At 35.4% G+C, this 23,493-nt stretch overlaps 2 protein-coding genes and 1 long non-coding RNA gene across 5 annotated transcripts in view; 2 read left to right on the plus strand and 1 right to left on the minus strand.

Moving 5' to 3' along the window:
* Positions 1 to 2,712, minus strand: part of LOC127730203 (probable RNA-binding protein 18) — a 45,987-nt gene extending 43,275 nt beyond the window's left edge. Inside the window, exon 1 of the mRNA XM_052238488.1 lies at positions 2,677 to 2,712. The gene's annotated coding sequence lies outside the window, so the exon portion shown is untranslated. The remainder of the gene's footprint in view (positions 1 to 2,676) is intronic.
* A 4,681-nt stretch (positions 2,713 to 7,393) lies between these two features.
* LOC127730198 (ribosome-recycling factor, mitochondrial-like) lies at positions 7,394 to 23,074 on the plus strand. Of its 3 annotated transcripts, none has more exons than XM_052238480.1 (7): positions 7,394 to 7,468; positions 8,121 to 8,350; positions 19,138 to 19,290; positions 19,618 to 19,736; positions 20,930 to 21,021; positions 21,378 to 21,537; positions 22,846 to 23,074. In XM_052238480.1, exons 2-7 carry the CDS (start codon positions 8,128 to 8,130, stop codon positions 22,924 to 22,926), a joined length of 828 nt encoding a protein of 275 aa, XP_052094440.1. In that variant the 5' UTR covers positions 7,394 to 7,468; positions 8,121 to 8,127; the 3' UTR covers positions 22,927 to 23,074. The 3 variants fall into 3 exon arrangements, with proteins under 3 accessions (XP_052094440.1, XP_052094439.1, XP_052094441.1); XM_052238479.1 differs by having other exon boundaries at positions 7,400 to 7,411; XM_052238481.1 differs by lacking the exon at positions 7,394 to 7,468 and adding an exon at positions 7,510 to 7,636.
* Positions 9,250 to 11,939, plus strand: LOC127730208 (uncharacterized). Its single transcript, XR_007994993.1, has 3 exons — positions 9,250 to 9,534; positions 10,903 to 11,054; positions 11,829 to 11,939. It is a non-coding gene; the product is annotated as an uncharacterized LOC127730208 (long non-coding RNA).
* Positions 23,075 to 23,493: the final 419 nt, after the last annotated feature.

Here is a 23,493-nt window from a genome sequence, read left to right on the forward strand (position 1 = left end):
AAAAGTACAATGTATTTACTTACACAAATTTTGGGGGGATGACACTAGCTTTAGTTAGCCAGAATGTTCCTATATATATATATATATATAACCCTTTTTCCTGAATGTCTCATCCAGGACAATTCTCCCTCATAACATCACAGTCAAATTATTGCTGACATATGCATTATACCTTAATTTATATCTACATGTTCTGAAATCCCTTACACAAAACTTTTTATACTACATGTATTAGTTTTGGTGAAATAACAAAGCAATATATGCCTCAGATTGTATCTTTTCCTTACCAATCTTTAATGCATTATTTTGTAAATCTAATTTGTTGCTCTTCCATTTCTAAAATTTTATCTATTTTAATAATTTTATCAAAATTATATATACATGTATATATATAAACATTCCTGTTACATCTTTTATAATTGGATTTGGTAGAAACCAGTTGTGTATTGTAATCATGGTAATACAAATGTACATTTGGATTGAGATCATGAGATGATTGTTTCATGTGTGTTTGTTTTTATAAATTAGATTTCCTTTCCAAACTGTATTCTTTAATTAGAGCTTTGAATACTACTTTACTGAATTTATCTAAATCTGTATTTCATTATCATGACTGAATATATATACATGTATCTCAATGAGACAGCAAACCATTTACACAAATAACCAAAATAAATCTAGAGGGTCAGTCAACAAAATTTTTTTTAACAACAGACAGGTGTCTACATGTATCACTGTGTATACAATCAATATGTTAAATTCTAAATTGCCCCGGTCTGAAATAGTAATGATAAAATTAATCAGAGCTTAAAGACTAGCATAGATTTTCCATCACCATCAAATTCTCAAAATAACAACAAAATAAATGGGGAATGTGTCCATGGGACACTGATAATGCCCCCGCTTGCATATAACTTTATAAAGGGACATAACTCAAGAACAGTAAAAGTGATGCTACCCGAATTTGTACTTGATCTGAGTTTTGTGGTAATAAGCATTGTGTATAAGTTTCATAACATTTGGTTGAGGCAAATTTAAGTTAGAGAACGGAAACGAAAAATTCATCAATTTTTGCCATTAGTAAAGGGGTATAACTCTAGAACGTTAAAAGTGACGCCACCAAAATTCAAACTTGATCTGTGTTTTGTGGTAATAAGCATTGTATATAAGATTCATAACATTTGGTTGAGGCAAACTAAAGTTAGAGAACGGAAACCAATTTGGGGACGTAAAGACAGACAAGGGTTAAACTTAATATTGTACATGTAAGACTACCTAAAAATCAAATGATCCTTAAAAATACAAATAAAATTGGTAACCACAAAAATAAATGAATCCACAGTACTTTTGAAAATATAACACTTCATTTTAATACATTGTACAAATGTATATATATTCAGTATATAAAATTTATCAAATTACTCTAACAATCTGTCAAATCATAGGACAAAAGCTATTAATAATTTTACATACATGTATCTCTTCCTATTCAGTCATGAATTAGATAACAATTTTTGGAATGGGCTGAGTTCTCGAAATCTTTTTTAGGCTGGAGGTATTAGTACCACCAAGACTACACATTATGCACATCTGGTGGTTCCAGTGAAAATTTTTTGTAATCACGTATTTCTATACTGTACATGTACATGTGGGCATAAATTAGATAAGAACAATTTGCACAAAAATAATTATATGGTCCCATTATCATAATTATATTGATATACATTGTAATCAGGAGCTACACTAAATACCAGACAGCCTATATATAGCTAAAAGAGAATAAAACCACCACAATCTTTTAGTTCAATGAACATCAGGACCACCACTACACTCAAAATTGGTGAACCTGACTTTAGGTGGTCAGGACAGACAAGACCACCAGTTTTCGATGGTTTTTCGAGGAACACTGCATGGGCATGATGGGAAATATTAACATTATTGCCAACAAGTTCTCATTGCTCGTCCAGAGGCAAATGAAATGCATACATTCAGGACGAGAATATGCTAGTTTGATATGAATATTACCCTGATTTTTACTAGACCAACACACACCGAGCTGGATTTTAAACGTGCTAGTTCACATGTACAAGGTAACAGTCTGCAGGAAGACATGTCAGCTTTTAGACACATTATATTCTGACTCCAAGACGAACAGTCTTTGCTCTTACACCTTCTTAAATGCTGTCTGCTTAGCATGCTTAGTGAAGAGGCAGCAAATACCAATTAGTCTTTGTTTTGAACCAGCCAGGTTTTGTACCTACAACATCCCGCAATTGAGTCAAACAGCTGGCTATCACTGTATCACAAGACCACTTATGCAGTTTGCTACACATGTATACATACTGTATGGGATAATTGGTTTTGGTTATTGTTCAAGGTACATGTCAAGCTTGACTGGTTAAATTGCAGTTCTTTATTTTGTTCTTTTGGATAGCTGTATCATTGAATATCATAAAACACTTCTTATTTTTAATAAACTATGAGTGATGCATGGTCAGTTTGGAGGTACTTAATAAACCTAAAACAAACTCTGACCCTAGCCCTAAAAATATTAATGAACATCTTATAACTTTAAGAGTTTTCATTTTACCATTATCATTATTAATTCATTTTCCATCAAATTATTAATTAAGAACTTTTACATCTCATGTATGTCTGTTTAAAAAGAGAACCTACCCAGTTTCGTTTGATGCTGTCTGCAGTGTTGTTCAGTTTGATAAAATCCGAGAACAAAAATAATACGCTTCCGAAGGCTACACAGAAAATGATGACGTTGTTGTGATTCCGAGTATATCTAAATACCAATAGATACCTTGGATGGTCGTTCCTGCAGTCAGGAACGGCCGGATTGCTCTTCAGTGATATATGTCGTCTGTATAGCCATTATTCATTACCGGAAGAGAGGGATTTCTGGGTAGTTCTTCGGAAATCTCTAGATGGTCTGTCTGATGACCTAAAACTAACCCTACGAATACTACACTCCCCCCAGTTTTATTAATAAGGCCCATTCTACTGAAATGGGCCCTGTGAATTTCGCCAAAAATTAACAAAATACGGAAATCATACCCAATTTAGAGAAAATATGCATCAATTTATAATACACAGTATACACCCTATCCCCCCAACAATTTCAAAAAAGTATACAACCTACCCCCCAAACAGACCCTATTCACGGGTCTACTGATACACTAAAAAGTTAGTGCAATGGGTTCCCAACAAATTGGGAACCCAGCCAACTGTGAATTGTTCTCTGAATCGTATGCCAACTCTCCCCTTCCTTTATACAAACTATGCCCTGGACACTAAGTGGCTGCAAGTCTTCTATATAGTTGGACCCAGGAGGTTGTGCTGATCCCGTCTCCATTGTGAAGAGTTTGGTCTCATTTTTCCTCCCTTGCACTGTAAATATATCTTTGTTAAGGTAGGGAATTCCAGGGTCCCACTGTCTTCTGGTGGGACCCAATCTAACTGTGGCAATGGTCACACATAAGACTGGTGTCCCACTGTCTACTGGGGGCGGCTGCAGATAAAAATAATTAGTGCCCACATTATCTGCTTTCAAAAGTGACCCCAAACTCAAACTTGGATTGTCTGGATTAAAGTATGCAGATTCTTTGTCTAATAAAGATTCTACAGTAATAACTTTTTCTTTGTTGAGCGGACTGTTGCTTTCAGTTGCGGCCTTTCTGTCAGTTTCTCCCGCTGAGGAAGGGTCCTCAAAAGTGAGAGATGTATGACTGTTTTCAGTATTGTCAGTCATTCCTCCGTCAACAATAGGAGTAGGACATGTCGAATCCTGGTATTGCGGACAAACTGTGACTATCTTCTCATCACTGGCCCCTTCTACCTCATCGTCTGAGGTGGAGTCCCAACTTTCTTGGGCCTCCTCATCACTTGCCAAAGTTGTCTCTGTTTGGGCAGCAACCTTGTGAATGCTACTGCTATTCTCAATTGCCAAGATAGCTCCTATGGGTTCCCTCATAATATTGGCTACTGGACCCTCCAGGTCCCCTGTGAGCAATGCTGGAGCAACTAAGTTGCTTTGGGGCACCTCACATTTCTCTACTAATGGTATGGCTGGGGTATCCACCATCAAGGAATACCCCTGGTTGGCCCTTATTTTCCAACAACCACTGTCTGTGTCCTTTATTAAAGTGAACCTCCTGTCCTCGTCAACCTTGATCAGTTTATGAATATCCGGTAAAGAGTACCCGGCAAAGCCTGGGTGCCTTTTAAGGATTTCCTCCACCAACAAATACCCACCTGGGAGGAGGCTTTGGACCAACTCCAGTGCACCATGCCTCAATATGTCCGCAAGACATTTAAATAAGTAGCAGTCCAATCCGCCTGAAGGAGTTGCCTCTTTGTCAGAATTGGAGCACTGCTCTGACTCAATCTCTGCTCTAACCTTCACCAACACACTCGGTTCTCTGTTCCCCTCCCTGTCCCTGGCACCTACCCCTGGGCCCACTATAGCTACCTCCGCTACTCTGGCTTGGGGTACAGACGCAACTTCTGAGAGGCCTAACTTCATTTGCGGGGACTCACTCCGGCCTCCTGAGTAGTCCCGTTGAAGTTTAATGGTCCAGTTGCAGTTCTGCTTGACTGATTTATGAAGGTAACAGTTTTATCCCTCCCCTGGAAATCTAGACAGTCCTTCCTTACATGTCCAGGCTTAAAACAGTGGTAGCACACTCCCCTTGGAGGCCCTCTATGAGTGGAGGGACTTCCTGAGATGGACTTACCTCCCAAGTTTGGACAATCCGTTTTTAAATGGCCCCTCTCCCCACAGTGGTGGTAACCTTCCGCCCCTGTCTGTCTGCCCGGTGAGGGGCTTCCTGCAATGGGGCTTGTGACGAGTTTCTTAAATTGGTCCATCATGTCGTCCAGTTTTTCATGGACCTGACCAAGTTTTTTGTCAAACTTCTTATTGGACTTTTCAAACTCCGCTTCCCATGCACTGTCTGGGGCCCTCTCAAGAGCCATGGTAGCCCTTACATGGGGCACCTGATACTCATGGAAGGCCTCAGGGTGATCTTCATACCGCCCACCCATTACCTGCCTGACCTCACGCCTATTTGGCTTGCCATATATTGCCTTGGTGTTATGTTGGAATAGCCGTATTTTATCTACTGCTTCCTCAATACTTTGGGGCTGGAGGTTAGAGACTTGCACTCCCAACTCTTTTGTTTTCAATGCCCTGGCACAGCTGTGTTACGGCTTGCTCATACATATACTCATCAGGGAGGTTACTAAATGCCCTGGTCGCCAAGGACAACACACGGTCAGCCCAGTCCTCAAGAGACTCCTCAGGGGCTTGCCTGGCATTGTTGAACTGGACCCGGGCAGTCTCAGGGAGCGCCTTGAAACCAAAACGCTTGTGCAGTTTTTCAACTAGCTCCCTATAACTCACCTCCCTGTCTCTTTCCGTAATGAGGGCATAATATTCACTTGCCTTTCCCTCAAGGCACCAGCAAAGTTGATCTTTGCATTCTTGTGGGCCCCACTCACAAACCTCTGCATACCTTGCAAATTTTGTGAAGAAAGCCTGCCAGTTGCTCTTCCCTTCATACTTAATATTTTTCGGGGCGTTGCTGATTTTTGAGGCGCTTCTTGAAACTCCTCGTGACCCACCTCTGCTGTCGGGTCCCCTTGTATTTTCCCTAGGCCTATCCTCATTATATGCTACTGGGTAGGCCTGCTGCCCATAGCTCCCCCTTATGGTGACCCCTTCTGGGGGCACGGGTGTGTACCCTTGATTACACCAACCCAGGGGTTGTCTATCTCCATAGGTATGGGCTGGAGTCTGCCTTGTGTCCTTGCCCCTATTGTCTTGCCACATGCCATAACTACTACGGGGTGTGTCATACAGTCCCCCACCGGTGTTCACCGGTTGGGTACCAGGTGCTGACCCCTGACTAGTATAATTGCTTGCAATACCCCTGGGATAAGAAGGTGTGCCCCCTTTCGTTGGGGCACTCTTGTCCCACGCATGGTCTTCGCCTGGCCAATACGGCTTGTACCCAATAATACTACTACCCTCGGGGTGAGGGTTGTTACCCTGGTTTGGGTCACCAGCGTTGTGGTGGCCCATCTCTTTTTGCGGCAACTGTTCCCCTTAAATCCCGCTCCAATTAGCTGTGGTCTCAGGCCTAGATCTGGCCTCCTCAGAATATGTTCTATACTCAAGGAAGGCAGAGTCCATCTGGCTGGGCCTTCCCCAAGCCCCAGGACTTTGCCCCTGGTGCCATCTTTCTTGATTAAATACAGACTGGCCATGTGTTTGGCATGGCATGCCTGGTGCGACAACCACTCCCCCATCTATAATAGTGTTTATCTTTAATTGATGTTTGCCTCGGGCCTCAGGTGGTGGCCCAATATTTTGGCCACCCCCATTGGTGCTGAAGTCCAGCGTAGCTATGAGGGCCATAGTGATTCTTAGGTGGGATATAGTGGCTAAATCAGCCTCAGTCACAAAGCCCTTGCCATCCCTTATGTCCATTATTTGCTCCCCAGTTTTGATGCCTATACCTGGGAGCTGGAGCAACTCTTGAAAACTGCACTGGTTAATGTTTACCAGTGACATGAGTAACTGTAAATTACTGACAACAATTGATAACAAAGTTTATTTATTTATCAATAAACAACAACAACCAACACTTTTAATAATACAGATGTTTTTATTTTATTTTATTTTATTGAATAACAAATACTTCCGCTTTGGGTAACCCGTCCTTCTGGTCTGCGGTTAGTAGCGGAAGCGAACAGAACAATAATACGACTGGTAACCCGTCCTTCTGGTCTGCAGTTATCAGAGGTAAACAGAACAAAAACACAACGACTGGTAACCCGTCCTTCTGGTCTGCGGATAACAGAAGTAAACAAAACAACAACACAACGACTGGTAACCCGTTCCTCCCAGGTCACGTGATCCAAGTCGTCTTGAAAATACGAAAAAACAACAAATACTCAATACTACACAAAAAACAGGGGTTCTACCGCGCTGCAAAACCCCTGTGATGTTATGTAATATGCTCTCCCAGAGTATTACACAACAAAAAACGATCGGCAAAGGTTTCCCCCGAATCCTTTACCGCGAGAAATTCTGTTGAAGCGAACCTCGCCTCAACTCACAAAATGAGCCCTAAATTGCAAATCACCACGCAAATTAGTGCTCGCAGCGCCAATGTTGTGATTGCCGATATTAACCTAATACCGATAAATACCTTGGATGGTCGTTCCTGCAGTCAGGAACGGCCGGATTGCTCTTCAGTGATATATGTCGTCTGTATAGCCATTATTCATTACCGGAAGAGAGGGATTTCTGGGTAGTTCTTCGGAAATCTCTAGATGGTCTGTCTGATGACCTAAAACTAACCCTACGAATACTACAACGTATACACATGCACATGTAAGTTCTAACAACGTTTAGGACTTGCTTAAATTAAACGGGCTTTATGTAACACAGGTAGCTCCATTTATACTTTGATAGTTGACTTTCCCATTGATAGAAACAAATGCCTGTGTTATGACAGCTTTTAATAATATATAAACATCAGGGATATAAAGAGTATTCAAGGTTCATCATACATGAAATACTTGCCACTGGACAGACTTTGTGGTAAACAAACCCTACGTAAGTGCATGGACCTGAGGCAAATGTATCATGCTGACTTTTTTTTAACCTTCACACATGCATCTCTGGTACTCAAACCTGTGTTTGAACTAGAATGGGTAGTATTGGGGCCTTTAAATAGTTTGTCAAAGTGGCACCTGACTCTGACATGAAAGGTCAATCTGCAAATTTTATATTACTTCCGTTTGTCTGTTAAAGATAATTGACAAAAATTGATGTTTACTCCTTTCGTCTATTTTTAGCCATTTTGGCCATGTTGGTTGGCAGGCATTGGTCACCAGAAACCGAGACATTTGTGAAACAATATGAATATACCCCAATAATGATTGTGTCCAAGTTTGGCATTGTTTGGTAAAATTTGGCCCAGTAGTTTTAGAGGAGAAGATTTTTGTAAGATATTAGGTAAAAACGCAAAAAAATGGTAAAAATCGTCATTAAATAAATCAAGTTAATTAATAACAGATCCTTTTATCTTTATAAACAGGACTGCCATGAACTCGCTGAGAAACTTGACTCGCTGCCGCAGAAGTATTCACGAACTGTTATTTTCACTGCAACAATCCAGACAGTTTGTAACAGTCCACACTGGAATATTTAATAAGATAAGCAGCCACAAGAAGAGTAGCAATATTGTACATGTTCCAGTTAATGTCAATTTACCTCTGACATGGAGTGTGTGTTGTTATGCAAAGAAAGCTGGCAAGGAGAAGAAAGGTAAATTCCTCTTCAGTATTATTTCATTTTATATACATATGTAAGCCTCAAATCTATGTCCTTTTTAATATTGCGTCATAGACGTTCCAAATTTATGTCCTTTATTGTCTCAAATCTATGTCTTTTATTGTCTCAAATATATGTCCTGTATTGTCTCAAATCTATGTCCTTTATTAACTGAAATGTATGGCCATTTTTGTCTCAAATCTATGTCCTTTATCGAAATGTAGTGACGTAATACATAGCAAGACGTAATCAAGTAAAAAAAAAATATGTGTAGTTTCATTCTTGAAGGCACATTAATAAAGTAACATGTATGCTCGTTATGCCATTAATTTGTACACTGAATTATGTTGTGGTTGATAACATGGTACACAATGGATTTTAAAAGATACATAGATTCGAAACCGGAATATTGTCACCAGAAAAAACCTTTTTTAATAAGATAGTGGCACAAAATGTCGTCGTTAAAACGGCAATAAATTATACCCTAAACATTTTTATGTGGTATCTATACATTGAAACATTGAACAAAAAGTTTGTAAATAAGTGTTCCATTTACCATAAAACATTTTCTGTTTGGGGATATTACAAAATCATTTAGGGGGAATGCTGCAAATTTGATTTATTTGCAAATAAAACAATATATTTTCAACTTCAAATATTTTAAGAAAGCTTTAACATTGCAGGCAGTGCAATCTAATTAAAATTAAATCTCCGCACTTGCTCCTCGTTGTTTATATGTCGCGCGTGGGAGATCTAACAACAGCCGCTTGAGGGTCATGTCTAGGGTCAAATTTGGTGAACTTTGACCGACCAATCAGCGTGCAGAAAATCAATTTCGGGTAACCAATCAGCGACGGGCTTGTATACCATTATCGGATCGTTAAATAACATGGATGCGCCCAGTTTGGACAACGTTTTGACAAAATTTGGTATAAATGATATAAAGAAGGAGCAAAAGGAAATTTTAGAGTGTTTAGTTAACAAGAAGAAGTGCGTGGCTGTACTCCCGACTGGTTTTGGCAAGTCACTGCCGTTTCAACTGTACCTTCCAGTTGTCCGGGAGGTTATTGAAAACAGTTCTGACTGAAAAGTTTTAGTCTGTTTTCCCTTAGTAGCTCTGATGCTGGACCAGGTGGAAAAACTCTCGCACATTGGAAATATTACTGCTGCATACAAAGGTTAGTATAACTTTAAGCATGCAGTGGTAGTAAGGCTTCAATAAATGGAATAGTCTATACTATAGTATTTAATGCCATTAAACACCTAATTTATATTATAATTATTATGTTGGCAGTGTTGTATAATAAAGATGTTTATAACACATGAGAAATCAGTTAGGGGGTGACATGTTATCCCCCTGTACAATGGCGGATCAAGAAATTTTTGTAAGGGGGGCCCACTGACTGACCTAAGAGGGGGCCCGCTCCAGTCATTCTTCAGTGATTCCCTATATAATCAACTAAATTTTTCCCACAAAAGGGGGGCCTAGGCCCCCTGGATCCACCTATGCTGTTGGAGCTACTTATATAATTAATGCAATGCCTCTATCTTACAAAAATGTCTTAAGAAGTTATTCCCACACCTTATGGTGTCTAGATGCAGGGCCCTCTTTTCCATAGTCCTGGATCCGCATCTGACCAGGCAAAGATGTACATGTATGCCTTATCAAATAAAATAAAATTTATTTGCAGGATCATACATTTAAACTTCAGTATATCAACACATACACATGACTAACAGTAACAAAGCAGTAATATGAAACTTAAATATACATGAGCAAAGTTAAAAAAAACTGCAGAAGCAGTTGATCATAGCCATGGTAGCACATAAATTTGTCTCATTTAACCGAGAACAGATTGTATTGGTCATATTGCCAGTATTTTACAGTCGTTTTGGCCATAATGCTAGTTCTTCATACTACATGTTGTATTAATGAAGCGCCAGAGTCCAAGGGAATTGTTGTTAATTACATGTACTAATAATCTATCTCAAAACAAATATACATGCATATAAGAATAAGAAGATGTCATACATGTACAAGACTTGAAGTAAAATTGCCAACTCAACTCTCCACCAGACAACAAATGACAAAGTTTACAACTATAGGTCACCATCTGACCTTCAACAATTAGCAAAATCATACAGCATAATCAGCTTTACGTGGCTCAGAAACGTGCGGGAAACTTAATTTTTAAATTAGATTGTTATTTGTCATGTTTGTGTTAAACAATGAAAAAATAAAAAAAAGTATGAAAAAGTGCAGTCTAAAAGACCTTGTTGGATGGCCAAACAGATACATTGGCAGAAACATCTCAAAATCGAGAAAATATGCCATGCATTCATTGAAATCTCAGCTATATTCATTTCTGTATTGGACTTTACAACAATAAGAATTATTTCATTGGATTTCAATCTTTAATCAAACGCAGTGAAATGGAGAAAGGGTATTTCAAATAATTTGTACAGTGTACATTTAAATTATAGAAGTTATCATAGAAATATGTCTTTTTGGAGACTGCCCACCTACATTTTTTTTTGCATTTTAGGATCATCTTCCCCAGAGTGACGATCAAATCAAAGAGGGGTTGATAGATGTCATTCTTGCATCTCCAGAAACATTGGTTGGTGATCCCTATTGTTTAAAGAAGTTGAACATTAAGTTGTTTGTAATTGATGAGTTTCACACAATAGCAATTTGGTAAGTGGATACAATGTTTATTCCCCATGTTCATTTCTATTCGCACATTTACAGGACATATTACCGTTGTCTACATGTATATAAATAAAGGCCCGAAATGACAATGTAAAACAATTCAAACGAGAAAACAAAGGGCCTAATTTATGCATAAAAAATGAACGAAAAACAAATACAAATGTATGTAACACATAAACAAATGACAACTACTGAATTACAGGCTCCTGACTTGGGACAGGCACTATACAGAATGTGGCAGGGTTAAACATGTAAGCGGGATCCCAACCCTCCCCTAACCTGTGACTGTCTGTCAATCGTCAACCTGTCAGTAACTCAAAAACTATTCAACTAATTTGCATGAAACTTTGATGAATTGTTTCTATATATTGATGTGTACTCCCTTCCCATTTTTATGAATTTAGATTTTCAAAAATATAGAAATAAAAAATTAAGACCACTGGTACAGAACTGTACAGCTTTCAAGAACGAGATAACCTAATACTAAAAAGTAAGCTCTTTTAAGACCACTATTTGCAAAATGATGAACCATTACAATGTAATTATAAGAATGTATGAAAAATAAAACCCTAAACAAATGTGATAGACAGCAACCAACAACAACCACTGAATGATAGGCTGTTACATAACAATATGGACAAGCACATACATGTATTTAATTTTGTTTTGCCATAAGAATTAACAATCTAGGCAAGAGGTGCTGCTATTTACCTTTTATAAAAGTTTTTATAGAAGTACTTATTTCTATTTTTCTTTCAGGGGCCAAGATGAAGGAGACAGAAAAAAAGGCTTTTCGAAAATGGTTTTCAAATGTAGGTGAACTAAGATCCCTCTTTTCCGATGCTACAGTATTGGCTTTAAGTGCAACTTGCACTGTAAGCTTTAGGAAAAAAGGTCATGAAAATATTGCAGCTAGCGGAGGACACAACAGAAATTAATTTATCACCAAACAAGTCTAATATTAAACTAGTATCTTCCAAAATTAAAAATTAAATTGAAATGGGAATGACATGGTTAGTAGATGCATTAGAGGAAAAAAGTCAGGACTTCCCATGTACACTTTTGTATTGTTAATCGATAAATGACACTTCCAAACTTTATAAATACATTGTAACAGAATTGCCACATTGTGCCAAGTATATTGAGATGTTCCATTCTGAAACTCCAGATGTTAACAAAAACATCATAATTAATGCATTGAAGGAGGAAAGTAGTGTTTTGAGACTTATTTTGTCAACCAGTGCCCTGGGAATGGGTTTAGATGTAAAAAAGTGTAGTGGAGTGGTATTATTTGGACCTCCAAATAATCTGGTAGATTTGCTGCAAGAAATAGGGCGAGTGGGGAGGGATGGAAATCCATCAGTTGCCAATATCCTATACAATGGATACCACTTGCAGAAGTTGAAACCGGAAGTTAAGGCAATTCTTAGAGCTAAAGATTGTAGGAGAAAGGATCTGATGTGTAATTTCCTCAGAAATTCAGACTTGGATGATTTGATGAAGAAAGAAAGCAGGAAACATTCATGCTGTGACTTGTGTACTAAGTCTTGTAATTGTGAATCCTGTGATATGTTACCTCTTGAGAAGTTATTTCTGTCAGAACAAGTTGTTGAGGAGCTCGAGGAGCAAGAAGATTCTGCTGTTTCAGATAGCGATACTGAAGACTACAATTTGTCTGCCTATAAATACTTCGAAGATCTTGATATGGCTTTATTAGAAATACAAGATGATTCAAACAGTTGATATTTATTTATTTAATTTTTCAGTATCTGGTTTCTGTAACTTATTCAACTTTAGACTCTTCAAATTTTTTTGACTTTTAACCCCCTTACAATTGCTGTATTGATTGTGCCACTCTAGATCTGGGTTCATGTCATGCCTGCAGCTGTCAATGTGACTAAAAAGAGATGTAGCGTATAAAAACAAATGAGACAGTAACTGATTGACACACATCATAAGATATTTACTTGTTTTCATCTTAAAAATAAAGAGATGCGGTATGATTGCCAATCAGACAATTACCCTCCAGACTTTTCAATAACTTGATATAAGCAATTGTAGTACAACGAGAAAAACCCATGCCTTTAGTCGGCTACAAAAGGCCCCGACCAGAAAAATATGAAAAAATTCAAAAGAGAAAACCATGTCTGCCATGTCTGTCATGTCTGTCAGATATGGTTGCAGATTCGCCTAATCTTGACCTCATTTCATGAAACAAGCATATATTCGGGGTCAAGTCTGCATCTCGATTACTATAAACATGATAAACAAACAAAAAAATATATTTGGTGTGGAATTATTGTAAGATGTCCATATTATATAAAAAAGAAGATGTGGAATGATAGCCAATGAGCATGATTAGACAACTCTCCACAAGAGACCAAATGACACAGAAAGTAACAACTATAGGTCACTGTACGGCCTTCAACAATGAGCAAAGCCGATACCGCATAGTCAGCTATAAAAGGCCCTGAAATGACAAATGTAAAACAATTCAAACAAGAAAACTAATGGCCTAATTTATGTACAAAAAATGAACGAAAAACAAATATGTAACACATAAACAAACGACAACCACTGAATTACCTAAGGCTCCTGATTTAGGACAGGCACATACATACAGAATGTGGCGGGGTTAAACATGTTAGCAGGATCCTAACCTTGGACAGTGGTTTAACAGTACAACACAGGAACGAACTATAAAAATCACTCTGGTTGGTTTCTGACCTTGACTTTTCATGGTTTATTGATCAACAAGTCAACTATCTTTGGTGTATAGAATTATTGCTATTGATGTATGTCCTTTTGTGCTAAGTTTTGGCATGGTTCATATGTATGACTTTGACCTTTTGTTCATTGTTCTTGATGATGTTATATTTGTTCTATATAGCAAACTCATTGTATTTAACTTGGTGTAGCCAACAGTATACATAGAGGATGATTATTTTTGCTCAAAATACACATTGACAGGTTGATTGATTATTGATTTCTTCACTTTAGTTTCAGTGGCAAATATTTCATGCATATTCAAGACAATAACATGAAGGGGGACTATATCTTACTTACAACTTTGTTCAAGACCAATGTGTTCATCAAGAAAACAGTCAAATATAGACTTAATACCACATCTTCTTTTTTATATGACCACAAAATAATTTTGCGGTCGTATATTGGTATGACGCTGGCGTCGTCGTCCGAAGACACATTGGTTTTCACACTCTTACTTTAGTTTAAGTAAATGGATCTCCATGAAATTTTACCATAAGGTTCAATACCACAAAAGTAAGGTGGGGATTGATTTTGGGGGTTATGGTACCAACAGTTCAGGAATTAGGAGCCAAAAATAAGCATTTTTGTAACTTCCAGACATTACTTGTGTGTTAGTGTATGGATCTCTCTGACATTGTACCATAAGGTTCCATATCACAAAGGGAAGGCTGGGATTGATTTTGGGGGTAATTGCCTCAAAATTTTAGTAATTAAGGGCCAAAAAGGGGCAAAAAACAAGTATTTTTCTAGTTTCATGACAATAACTTGTGTGTAAGTGTATGGATCTTTCTGAAATTGTACTACAAGGTTCCATATCACAAAGGAAAAGCAAGGTTTGAGTTTGGGGATAATTTTCCTAAATGTTTAGGAATTTTGAACAAAAAAGGGGCCAAAAAACAAGCATTTTTGTAGTTTCCAGTCAATAACTTGTGTTTGAATAGGTAAATTAAAAATTTATAAGTTCTTAGACCACATTTATTCTGTGTCAGAAACCTATGCTGTGTCAAATATTTAATCACAATCCTAATTCAGTGCTGTATCAAGCTTGACTGTTGTGTCCATACTTGCCCCAACTGTTCAGGGTTCGACCTCTGCAGTCGTATCAAGCTGGGCCCAGCAGAGCATTTTATTATATTAAGTTACTGTGTTTAATTTGACTAAGATAGAAATTGAACCAAATAATGTGCACTAATAACTTCATCACTCAGGAAAGCACATTTAACCAACACCACCTTGTATAAGTTTTATCAACAGCTCTTTACATGTACATATAGGGTAAATATCTGCATGCTGCCTGGTCGCCTTGTGAACAAATCTGTAAAAGTTTGGTTTTTATCTCATTGTTGTTTTGTACAAACGTGCTTGATGTTTTCATAAAGTCATTTCGGGTCTTTGTACAGCTTGCTATATGTTTTACTCAAAGTCAGAGGTGGAACTGTGAACTTTAATACAGAAAAATAAGTTGGTCCCTTTTGAATAGTTGTCTCATTAGAAATCATGCCACATTTTTATAAACATGTTTTTGTAGGTAGTTATGCTGCCTGATCAAAATGACCATGATATTTTGCAACTAAACTGAAAGTATTTCATTACTTTGTTTGTTGGGTTGATGTCTCATTGACTTATGACACTTTAATATCAGCAACAAACGACTAAAAAAGTACCAGCTAATTAAGGTTATGACTTAAGAGAAAATTAAACCTGCACACTTAATTTATTCACAATAATTTAATTCCAAGCAATATTTTTCAAATATGTGGATTTGAAGGCGATGGAAGGGGACTGTTGGTTGATGTCACGGCGATGAATCAATGTACGAAGTCCTATAAATGCACTGTCAAATGGGTTTTTGTCTTTTTTTAGCTCCTTGCACTTAATTGTTATTATTCTTGAAGTTTTATATGTTACATGTAGTACATTTTCTTGTAGTAGGTCTTTTGCAATTTTCTGAACATCAGCTTGGTATGCCGTATATGGTGGAACCCCTTCTTTCCTGTTAAATTGGTAATGTTATCAAAATGGCTTGCAAAATTAACTAGGTGAGGATACTCTTTAGAGTGTTGAAGGATACTTTCCTTTGTCTGATGTCCTGAACATGTTACTTTTGTATCCTTGTTCAACATCTCTCAAGTATTCATCTAAGCTTATATTATTGTTTGTTCCACCTTGCAGATTAACAAATCTATTAGCAATTAATCTTTCTGATTGGTCAGGTGGTAAGACACTCGAAGTTAGTCACTTAGTTCTTCTTGAATTTTTAATGCATCTTTCTTTAATTTGATTGACTGTTGGACTTTTCTAAAACATTTAATACAGACGCCATTGTCATTGTCTACTTCGGTGTTTACTTCAAAACCAGTAACAACACTAGAAATTATTGCGATTCTCTCTGAGTTCTGCTGAAGTTTCAGTTTGAACAGTTTTTTTTCAACACGTTCTCCCGTTGAGGAGATTTCTATCTGGATGAAAGAAAAACCGCATAAAACACAAATGTTTGTTCATACTGATATTTTCCTTGGGGGTGCATACTTCACTTGATGCCATTTTAACCTCGGAAGGCAATAATACAAACTATTATTACAGTTGTATGTTACGAAACGTTTTTCGCATGGGGGCTGCCATTTTTGTTTATATACATTCGGAAGACCTCTTGACGTTACTAAGACTCCTATGCCAGTCCAATACCCTAACACTTTGTAGCACCTTCGCTGATTGGCTACAGTAAATTTGACCCTAGACATGACCCTCAAGCGGCTGTTGTTAGATCTCCCACGCGCGACATATAAACAACGAGGAGCAAGTGCGGAGATTTAATTTTAATTAGATTGCAGGCAGTGCAAAGTAAAATAAAGTCTTTATACAGGTAACAGCACTGAAAAATTAATTGCTGTTAAAAATAAAAGAGTAGATATTTTTGACCAGAGTTGGAATGCTTTTGCCATCCTTTTCAGTGAATGATCAGTTATTTTTTACATTGTTTATGTGTACATAAATTAATAGACATAGAATTTGCATATGATATATTGTCTCTTATATGAGAAAAAAACTACATGATTCATCTGTGCAAATAAATAACCAAAACAAACAAAACAACTTTTAATTTCTTTGAAATTCATCTGATTATCTATCTTTCAATTATTTTTTATTTTTCTTTTTTTTGTTTTTTTTCATTATTTGAATTAAAAAAATCTACAGAAATATCTTATATATCTTTATATTTTACTACTAAAACAACACAAATTATATATTTTTCATAACCTGTGCATTTGTTATATTAGATAATTATAATATATGTTTGATAATCTTAATGGTAAGCTTCTTTATTGATATTACTGACATGGTACATAATTTTTTTAAGTATGGAAAATTGTATGTATAGTACTAACAAAAACTAACAGCTGTATAAATATGTTATTTACTAATGTTAGCGAGGCCGGGATAAGGTACTGGTACTTGATGTTTTCCACTTACAAATGTACAGATTTCAATAAAATATGATAAATTAAAAAAAAAAAAAAAAAAAGTTTGTAAATAGGTGTATGTGTTTACAGATTATGATACAGAAAAGGTTCAATTCATTGTTGAAGGTCGTACATGTATCTTTAGTTGCTTGTATATACAGATGTCATTTTCGTATTTGTTATCAAGAAGTAATGAGTAAAGGGAAGTAACCATAATTACTACAGAACAAACACTGGATCAAGAAAAGCAAACAATTTGAAAATGTTGTAGTTTTACAATAAAATGTGAATCATACAATAATTACACACACTTGTAAAATTTTCAAGCACGCACATGGAGAACACATCCCAACTTAACATTGAATAATGGGAAATGACTTAATAAAACAAAAATCCTATAAGGCCGTACTTATTAGACTGGCATAAAAAGATTTAAGAAAAGAACACAGATTTGAGGCCGTATCTTTTTTAACGAACATAGATTTGCCAATGACGTCACGATTGAAAACAAATTTGAAAAAAGGACACAGATTTGAGGCCATATCTTTTTTAACAGACATAGATTAGCGATTGACGTCACGATGGGGCACAGATTTGAGAAACGGACACAGATTTGAGGCCGTACACAGATCTGAGGTTTACACATGTATGTCTCTTTTCTGTGTAAAAGTAATGTGGTTGAAGTGAAGTTGCACTCTAGACAGTGAAATACTAAAAGTCATTTGTAAGACCTCCAACTATAAGCAACAGCCAATACTTGATCGTAAATCAGGATATATTTGTGACAGGATATTTTGGTGGTTTTCATTAAAACAGTAGAAGTTGAATTTTGGTATGGCAAATTTCAATCACATATTTAAATTTTGCCATAAATTGTATTCATTGTTCAATAACTAATTTAGTATAAAAAATGAATATTGTTTTACGGACTAGATCAATTTGAGTTACATTTTATTATTTTAAGTGTTGTTACAATAATCCGTTTATTCTAGTACAATGTAATCAAGTTCATGTAGAACTGATAATTAATACAATGTATACAAAATTTGATGTGTTGAGCATACTAATTACATAATATATGTAACCTTAAAAGTCGTGTATAATCCATATTAACATAAATTCCACATTGCTTTTTTGCCACAGGAATTCAGAAAAAAAATAGCTTGTTGAAACGGGTAGTAAGTTTCAAGTTAGATTGCTGTATTTCCATAGAAACAGCCATTTTACTTCATCTAACAGAAAATTGAAAAGTTGATAAACAAGTCACAAAAAATGTTGTGTTTATCATTAACCGAAAATAAAAATGTATGTGTTAATTGCAAACAAATTTGTAGAGAGTATTAAATATATATGTAAATTGCCAATGGCAGTCAGCAGGGTTTAAGAACATCCATTGTTCGACCTGCTAGTCAAATGCGTTTTGTTAAAATATACTTTTTCACTTTTTTGGTCTTTTAGAAAATGTTGTTTGTGCTGTATTCAGACCCCTCTTCCAAGAAATTTGTTTTGCATGCACACGTATAAAAATTGCTGTTTTTATCCAACGCAATCATAGGTTTGAATGTTGTTTTCAATTTAGACTTGTAAATTGCTTCTTATATATATATTTATATTAAACAGCTTTAAATGTTTCCTATTTTACAGTCCTCATGTAAATGTATGAAACAAAGGAGGGGTGGTATATATATGTTAATGAGACCACATCTAAGCAACACAAAAAGTTCAAAAGATATCATGATCATATATCAGGAAGATTTAGAAATATTCTCAACTGACTTTTTAGACACCTTGCATACCTATCCCAGATACAAACTAATTAATTTACTCATTTTTTTCAGGAAAAATATCATCTAAAGTAGTAAAAGTACAACTGACTCAAAATGAAATTGGAGACATTTTAAATTTAGACTCAGTGAAACAAAGTATGCAAGATGTTGTGGACAAATTAAAGGATGACTATCTTCATGTTTTGAATATAAGGACTACAACAGGTGAACAACTTGAAACTTAGTACACATGTTCCCTATTATATGATCTTTCTAATTTTAATGCCAAATTAGAGATTTGACCCCAATTTCACGGTCCACTGAACATAGAAAATGATAGTGCGAGTGGGGCATCTGTGTACTATGGACAATTGGACACATTCTTGTTATTCTTTTAAAATATGGAAAAAAGATGCATGTAATATATCAAAAATATATCCTTGCCAGAAAACTGAGTGAGGACTAAACGAAATTATTTTAATTTTTGAATTCAAAATACAATCTGAAAAAAAAATTGTATTCCATTACTTAACAAAAAAAAACTCTTTTCAGGAGCGTTTGAAAGAGTTGTAGTGCATACTGATGATGGAAGATTCAAGTTAAGTCAATTAGCCCAGATAGAGAAGAAGAGTCCACAACTTATAATGGTTAATATGTCATCATCACCTCAGGTAAGGAAAACTGATGGTAATTCAGGAACAATTACTTAAAGGTTTGGTTACATATTTATTGTAATATGTTGTGTGTAAATGTTTCAATTGATAATACAAAAAAAATCATTCTCATAGTAGCTGCAAAAGACACTATTGAAGTCATTACCACCCTCTATAGCATTTTAATTGGACACATCTAACAGTAAAAAAAATTAAACATGGGTTCCAAGAACCCTGAGTGTTATATATTTACCATGAATAGTCTTTGGGGTTTTGTAGTAAAACTGTTAACAATTTAAGAAAAAAAAGTTCTCTGTTCCCTGGCTAATCTGACTGATCTCTGGAGCAATCACCCAATAATATATCTGAGCCTGAGGAACAAACATGTACAGTAACTTGCTTTTTACAACACTTCAGCTCCAAAGTGTATTATAATCACTCTTCAAATTCCCTTTCTGAAGAGAATTAGGGCAGCAATCCTAATGAAAAAAGAAAACCACTTTTATTGCTGTTTTTCATCTTCAAGCAATGGCTTCAACATGCTGCAAAAACTCACACCTTACTCAATACTGTAAATTCAAAACCGACTCCAGCACTGATTTAAAGTTGGTCACTCTATATTTGAACATTGAGGAAAACGTTTTATTTCTACATTTTATGAACTATGACAGGCAAAGAAATCTTATTGTCCAACAACCACATAGCAAAATACTAAAACAATACAAACTTTGCAATAAACATAGAACACATCATCATATTTGTAAGATAACTTGGTAGGGAATAATATATGAAAAGGGAAATAATTCAGATGGACTGCATAACAATTTTGATAAAACATACCGGCTGAAAAAAAAACTGAAGAAGTATAATTAACAGACATGACAGAAGTTATCTCAAGAATAAATATGACATAACTGTCAAATATGAGAATAAAGATTTAGAAAAAAGGAAACTTTTACGGCCTCCATACAGCATGCAAGATAACATGACAAATTTATGCTTTATTAAAAACTAAATTGCCATGGTCCCCTTTCTTCATGATGCTAATATAAAGTCTTGAAATTTTCCGATTGCGTTTAACACCAAAGCATATTCATTACTGTATTTCTGCTTTAGCAATGTCATAACTAAAGATATATATTTAATTTGCAATCTTAATTCACAACATTGATTTTTTTTTTAAATTTATAACTAATATCTATTTCTTCCAGTACACCAAACAAGTTCTTAAATCTTTATCAGAGACAGGTATGAATGTTAATCCATATATGGAAAAAACCACAATATTTGTACCTATTCCAAGGTAAGTTAAAGGCTTCTATTTGACATGTTTGATAATAGAAATTCAGGTCTTAATTTTTGCAAGTATATTTCATTTTCTGTTTATGAATATTCTATTTCAAATCTAGGAGTTTTAAGGGCACTATCTGCCTGGTAGCGATTTCTTCTGTATTGATTTAATTTTTATTTATTAAGCATGTATATACAATGATATCATTATTGGGCAATAAGACTTTTTTTCTTAGAAAGTACAAATCAGAGATAAGAGCTTCATGAAATTTTTCTTGAAATTGGTTTTCGTATGTTTAGTCGTATGTAGTTTCTTTAATATTTTTAATTGCATACAATTTTACCTTGAATATTCTTTTTCTTTTTCAGGGTAACTAGGGAACATAGAGAAAAATTAGCAAAGGATGCAAAAAAAATGTTTAATCAAACAAAGACACATCTGGATGGTTTATATGCAAAACACACAAAGACTGTAAATTCTAAGAAGAAAACACATAGTGAAGATTTGATAAGGAATTTAAATAATATGGTTTGTATTTTCCTGATAGAAATATAAAACTTTGAAATGAAGAAATAACTCATTGCTGGCACAACATTTTTTTTTGGTCACAATCTCAAATGTCATTTGCAAATATTGTTTACCCAAATTTTTAAAAACTCTTCCCATATTAAAAGTGAAGTTTCTTACATTCTGAAAAGACAGTAAAGAGTTCATGAACACAGCATTATATGACTTTAGCAAGTCAGCTTGAGCTTAGTTTGTACTACTTTGTGAAACATCTAAGGAAAAATCAACATATTTTCATAAACCATTCAAAGACAAACAATTTGTTTTTGAGAAAGCAAATTAAGCCAGCCCGACATTTTGTATTCCATTTTCAATCTGTTTTGCTTTAAAGTCATTCAGTGCTATCAAGGTAACTACCCTGTGATCAAGGTATTATTTCTAAAACCTCATACTTTGTTATAGGTTCTATGAAAATGACTACCTCATACTTGGATATAGGTTCTGTCAACTGACAGTGTGTTCTTTAAAGCTTTGGAAAAAGACAAATTTAAGAAAATACATGTACATTTTTGTCAAGCATCCTCACGTTCTTTCTTCAAGTATTAAATACTTAAGATAAACATAATGATATTGAATGAATAATTAAGGCACTGCAAAAGCAAAATCATTTATTGCATAAATTATTCAGTTGCAAATCAGTTAAACATTAGAAACCACTTCAAAAAGATTGGTACATGTCCTGTATTAATTAGCTTGTTAGTTCATATGAAGTATTAGGCATTGGCTTGTTTCAACATAATTCTATCTAGACCAATGTTATAAAAAATATTGACAAGTCAGAATAATATGACTATTTTGGAAACCCTTTTTAGCCCCTTTCAGTTTGAAAATAAAAAGAGCTACATAATAGGGGGAGGTATGATGAGAGCTATTATTTAACTCCAAAAATTTCTAAAATTCAAAAACCTTTCAAAATTATGTAAATTCTCATAATAAATGAAAAGGATGATATAGTCTGGTCACTGTGATTCATAAACATGTAAAAAATGAACAAAGTTGACTTAAAATGGCATGGTTTTAGTCAGATGAAATATGATACAAAAATTTATCAAATAGAACTATATCAGCAATCAAATAGTTGGTAAAGAAGATAGATTGAAAGCACAAATAAAATTGAGAATGGAAACGAGGAATGTTTCAAAGAGACAACGACCTGACCAAATATTACTTTTGACCACATAGTTAGTGAACTGCATTAAATGATTTTATTATTTAAAAATTGATGTTAGCATACAAGTATCTAATATGTCTCGTGCTCGTATCTTTCAGATATTAGACATTAAGCAAGAGAGGACTGCCGAATCTGAAAAATTAATGGAAGCCAAACAAAAGGAACTACTAGGAGAGTGAATTAATTAAATGATGCTCTGCTATTTCAAAAATCTCAAAATGTGTATGGATGGAGAGATAAGTTTTCTTTACCAGTGGACTTTCAGCTAAGAAGTGATTCTAACTGACAACAAAAGTAGTTGTTATGAAATAAAATGCACAACAGTCATTCAAATGTTATCGTCTTATTAATAATGAAAATCCTCAATATCAGTGATCTTTATCTATTATACTTAGGGTTTTGATAAAAAAAAAAGGGCCCTCTGACTTGCAAAATTGATAAACAATTCAAATGAGGCCTGATTATACTACAACAATAAACAACTAGAGGCTCTAAAGAGCCTGTGTCGCTCACCTTGGTCTTTGTGCATATTCAACAAAGGACACTCTCCAACGTTGTAGACTAGAATAGAATTCATGACAAAAATCTCTGTTTTGTTGATCTTATATTGTGGATCATTTAGTCTGTTTAGTTCTCTCTATCTTCTTTAGTTTTTGCTCAAAACACAAAAGAGGGTAATAAAAATCCTCATTTAAGGGCAATCACTCCTATAAATAGTGAGTCTACATTTATATAGGCAAAATTTG

This window comes from Mytilus californianus, unplaced genomic scaffold (assembly GCF_021869535.1).
Source record: "Mytilus californianus isolate M0D057914Y unplaced genomic scaffold, xbMytCali1.0.p SCAF_2, whole genome shotgun sequence".
In the NCBI taxonomy this organism is placed as follows: Eukaryota; Metazoa; Mollusca; class Bivalvia; order Mytilida; family Mytilidae; genus Mytilus; species Mytilus californianus.

Bases quoted from the DNA above. Each gene is read 5' to 3' on its own strand.
- LOC127730198 (XM_052238479.1), top strand. The intron at 19,291-19,617 runs GTGAACAACTTG...AACTCTTTTCAG, and splicing joins GAATATAAGGACTACAACAG to GAGCGTTTGAAAGAGTTGTA. The intron at 21,538-22,845 runs GTTTGTATTTTC...CGTATCTTTCAG, and splicing joins TAAGGAATTTAAATAATATG to ATATTAGACATTAAGCAAGA.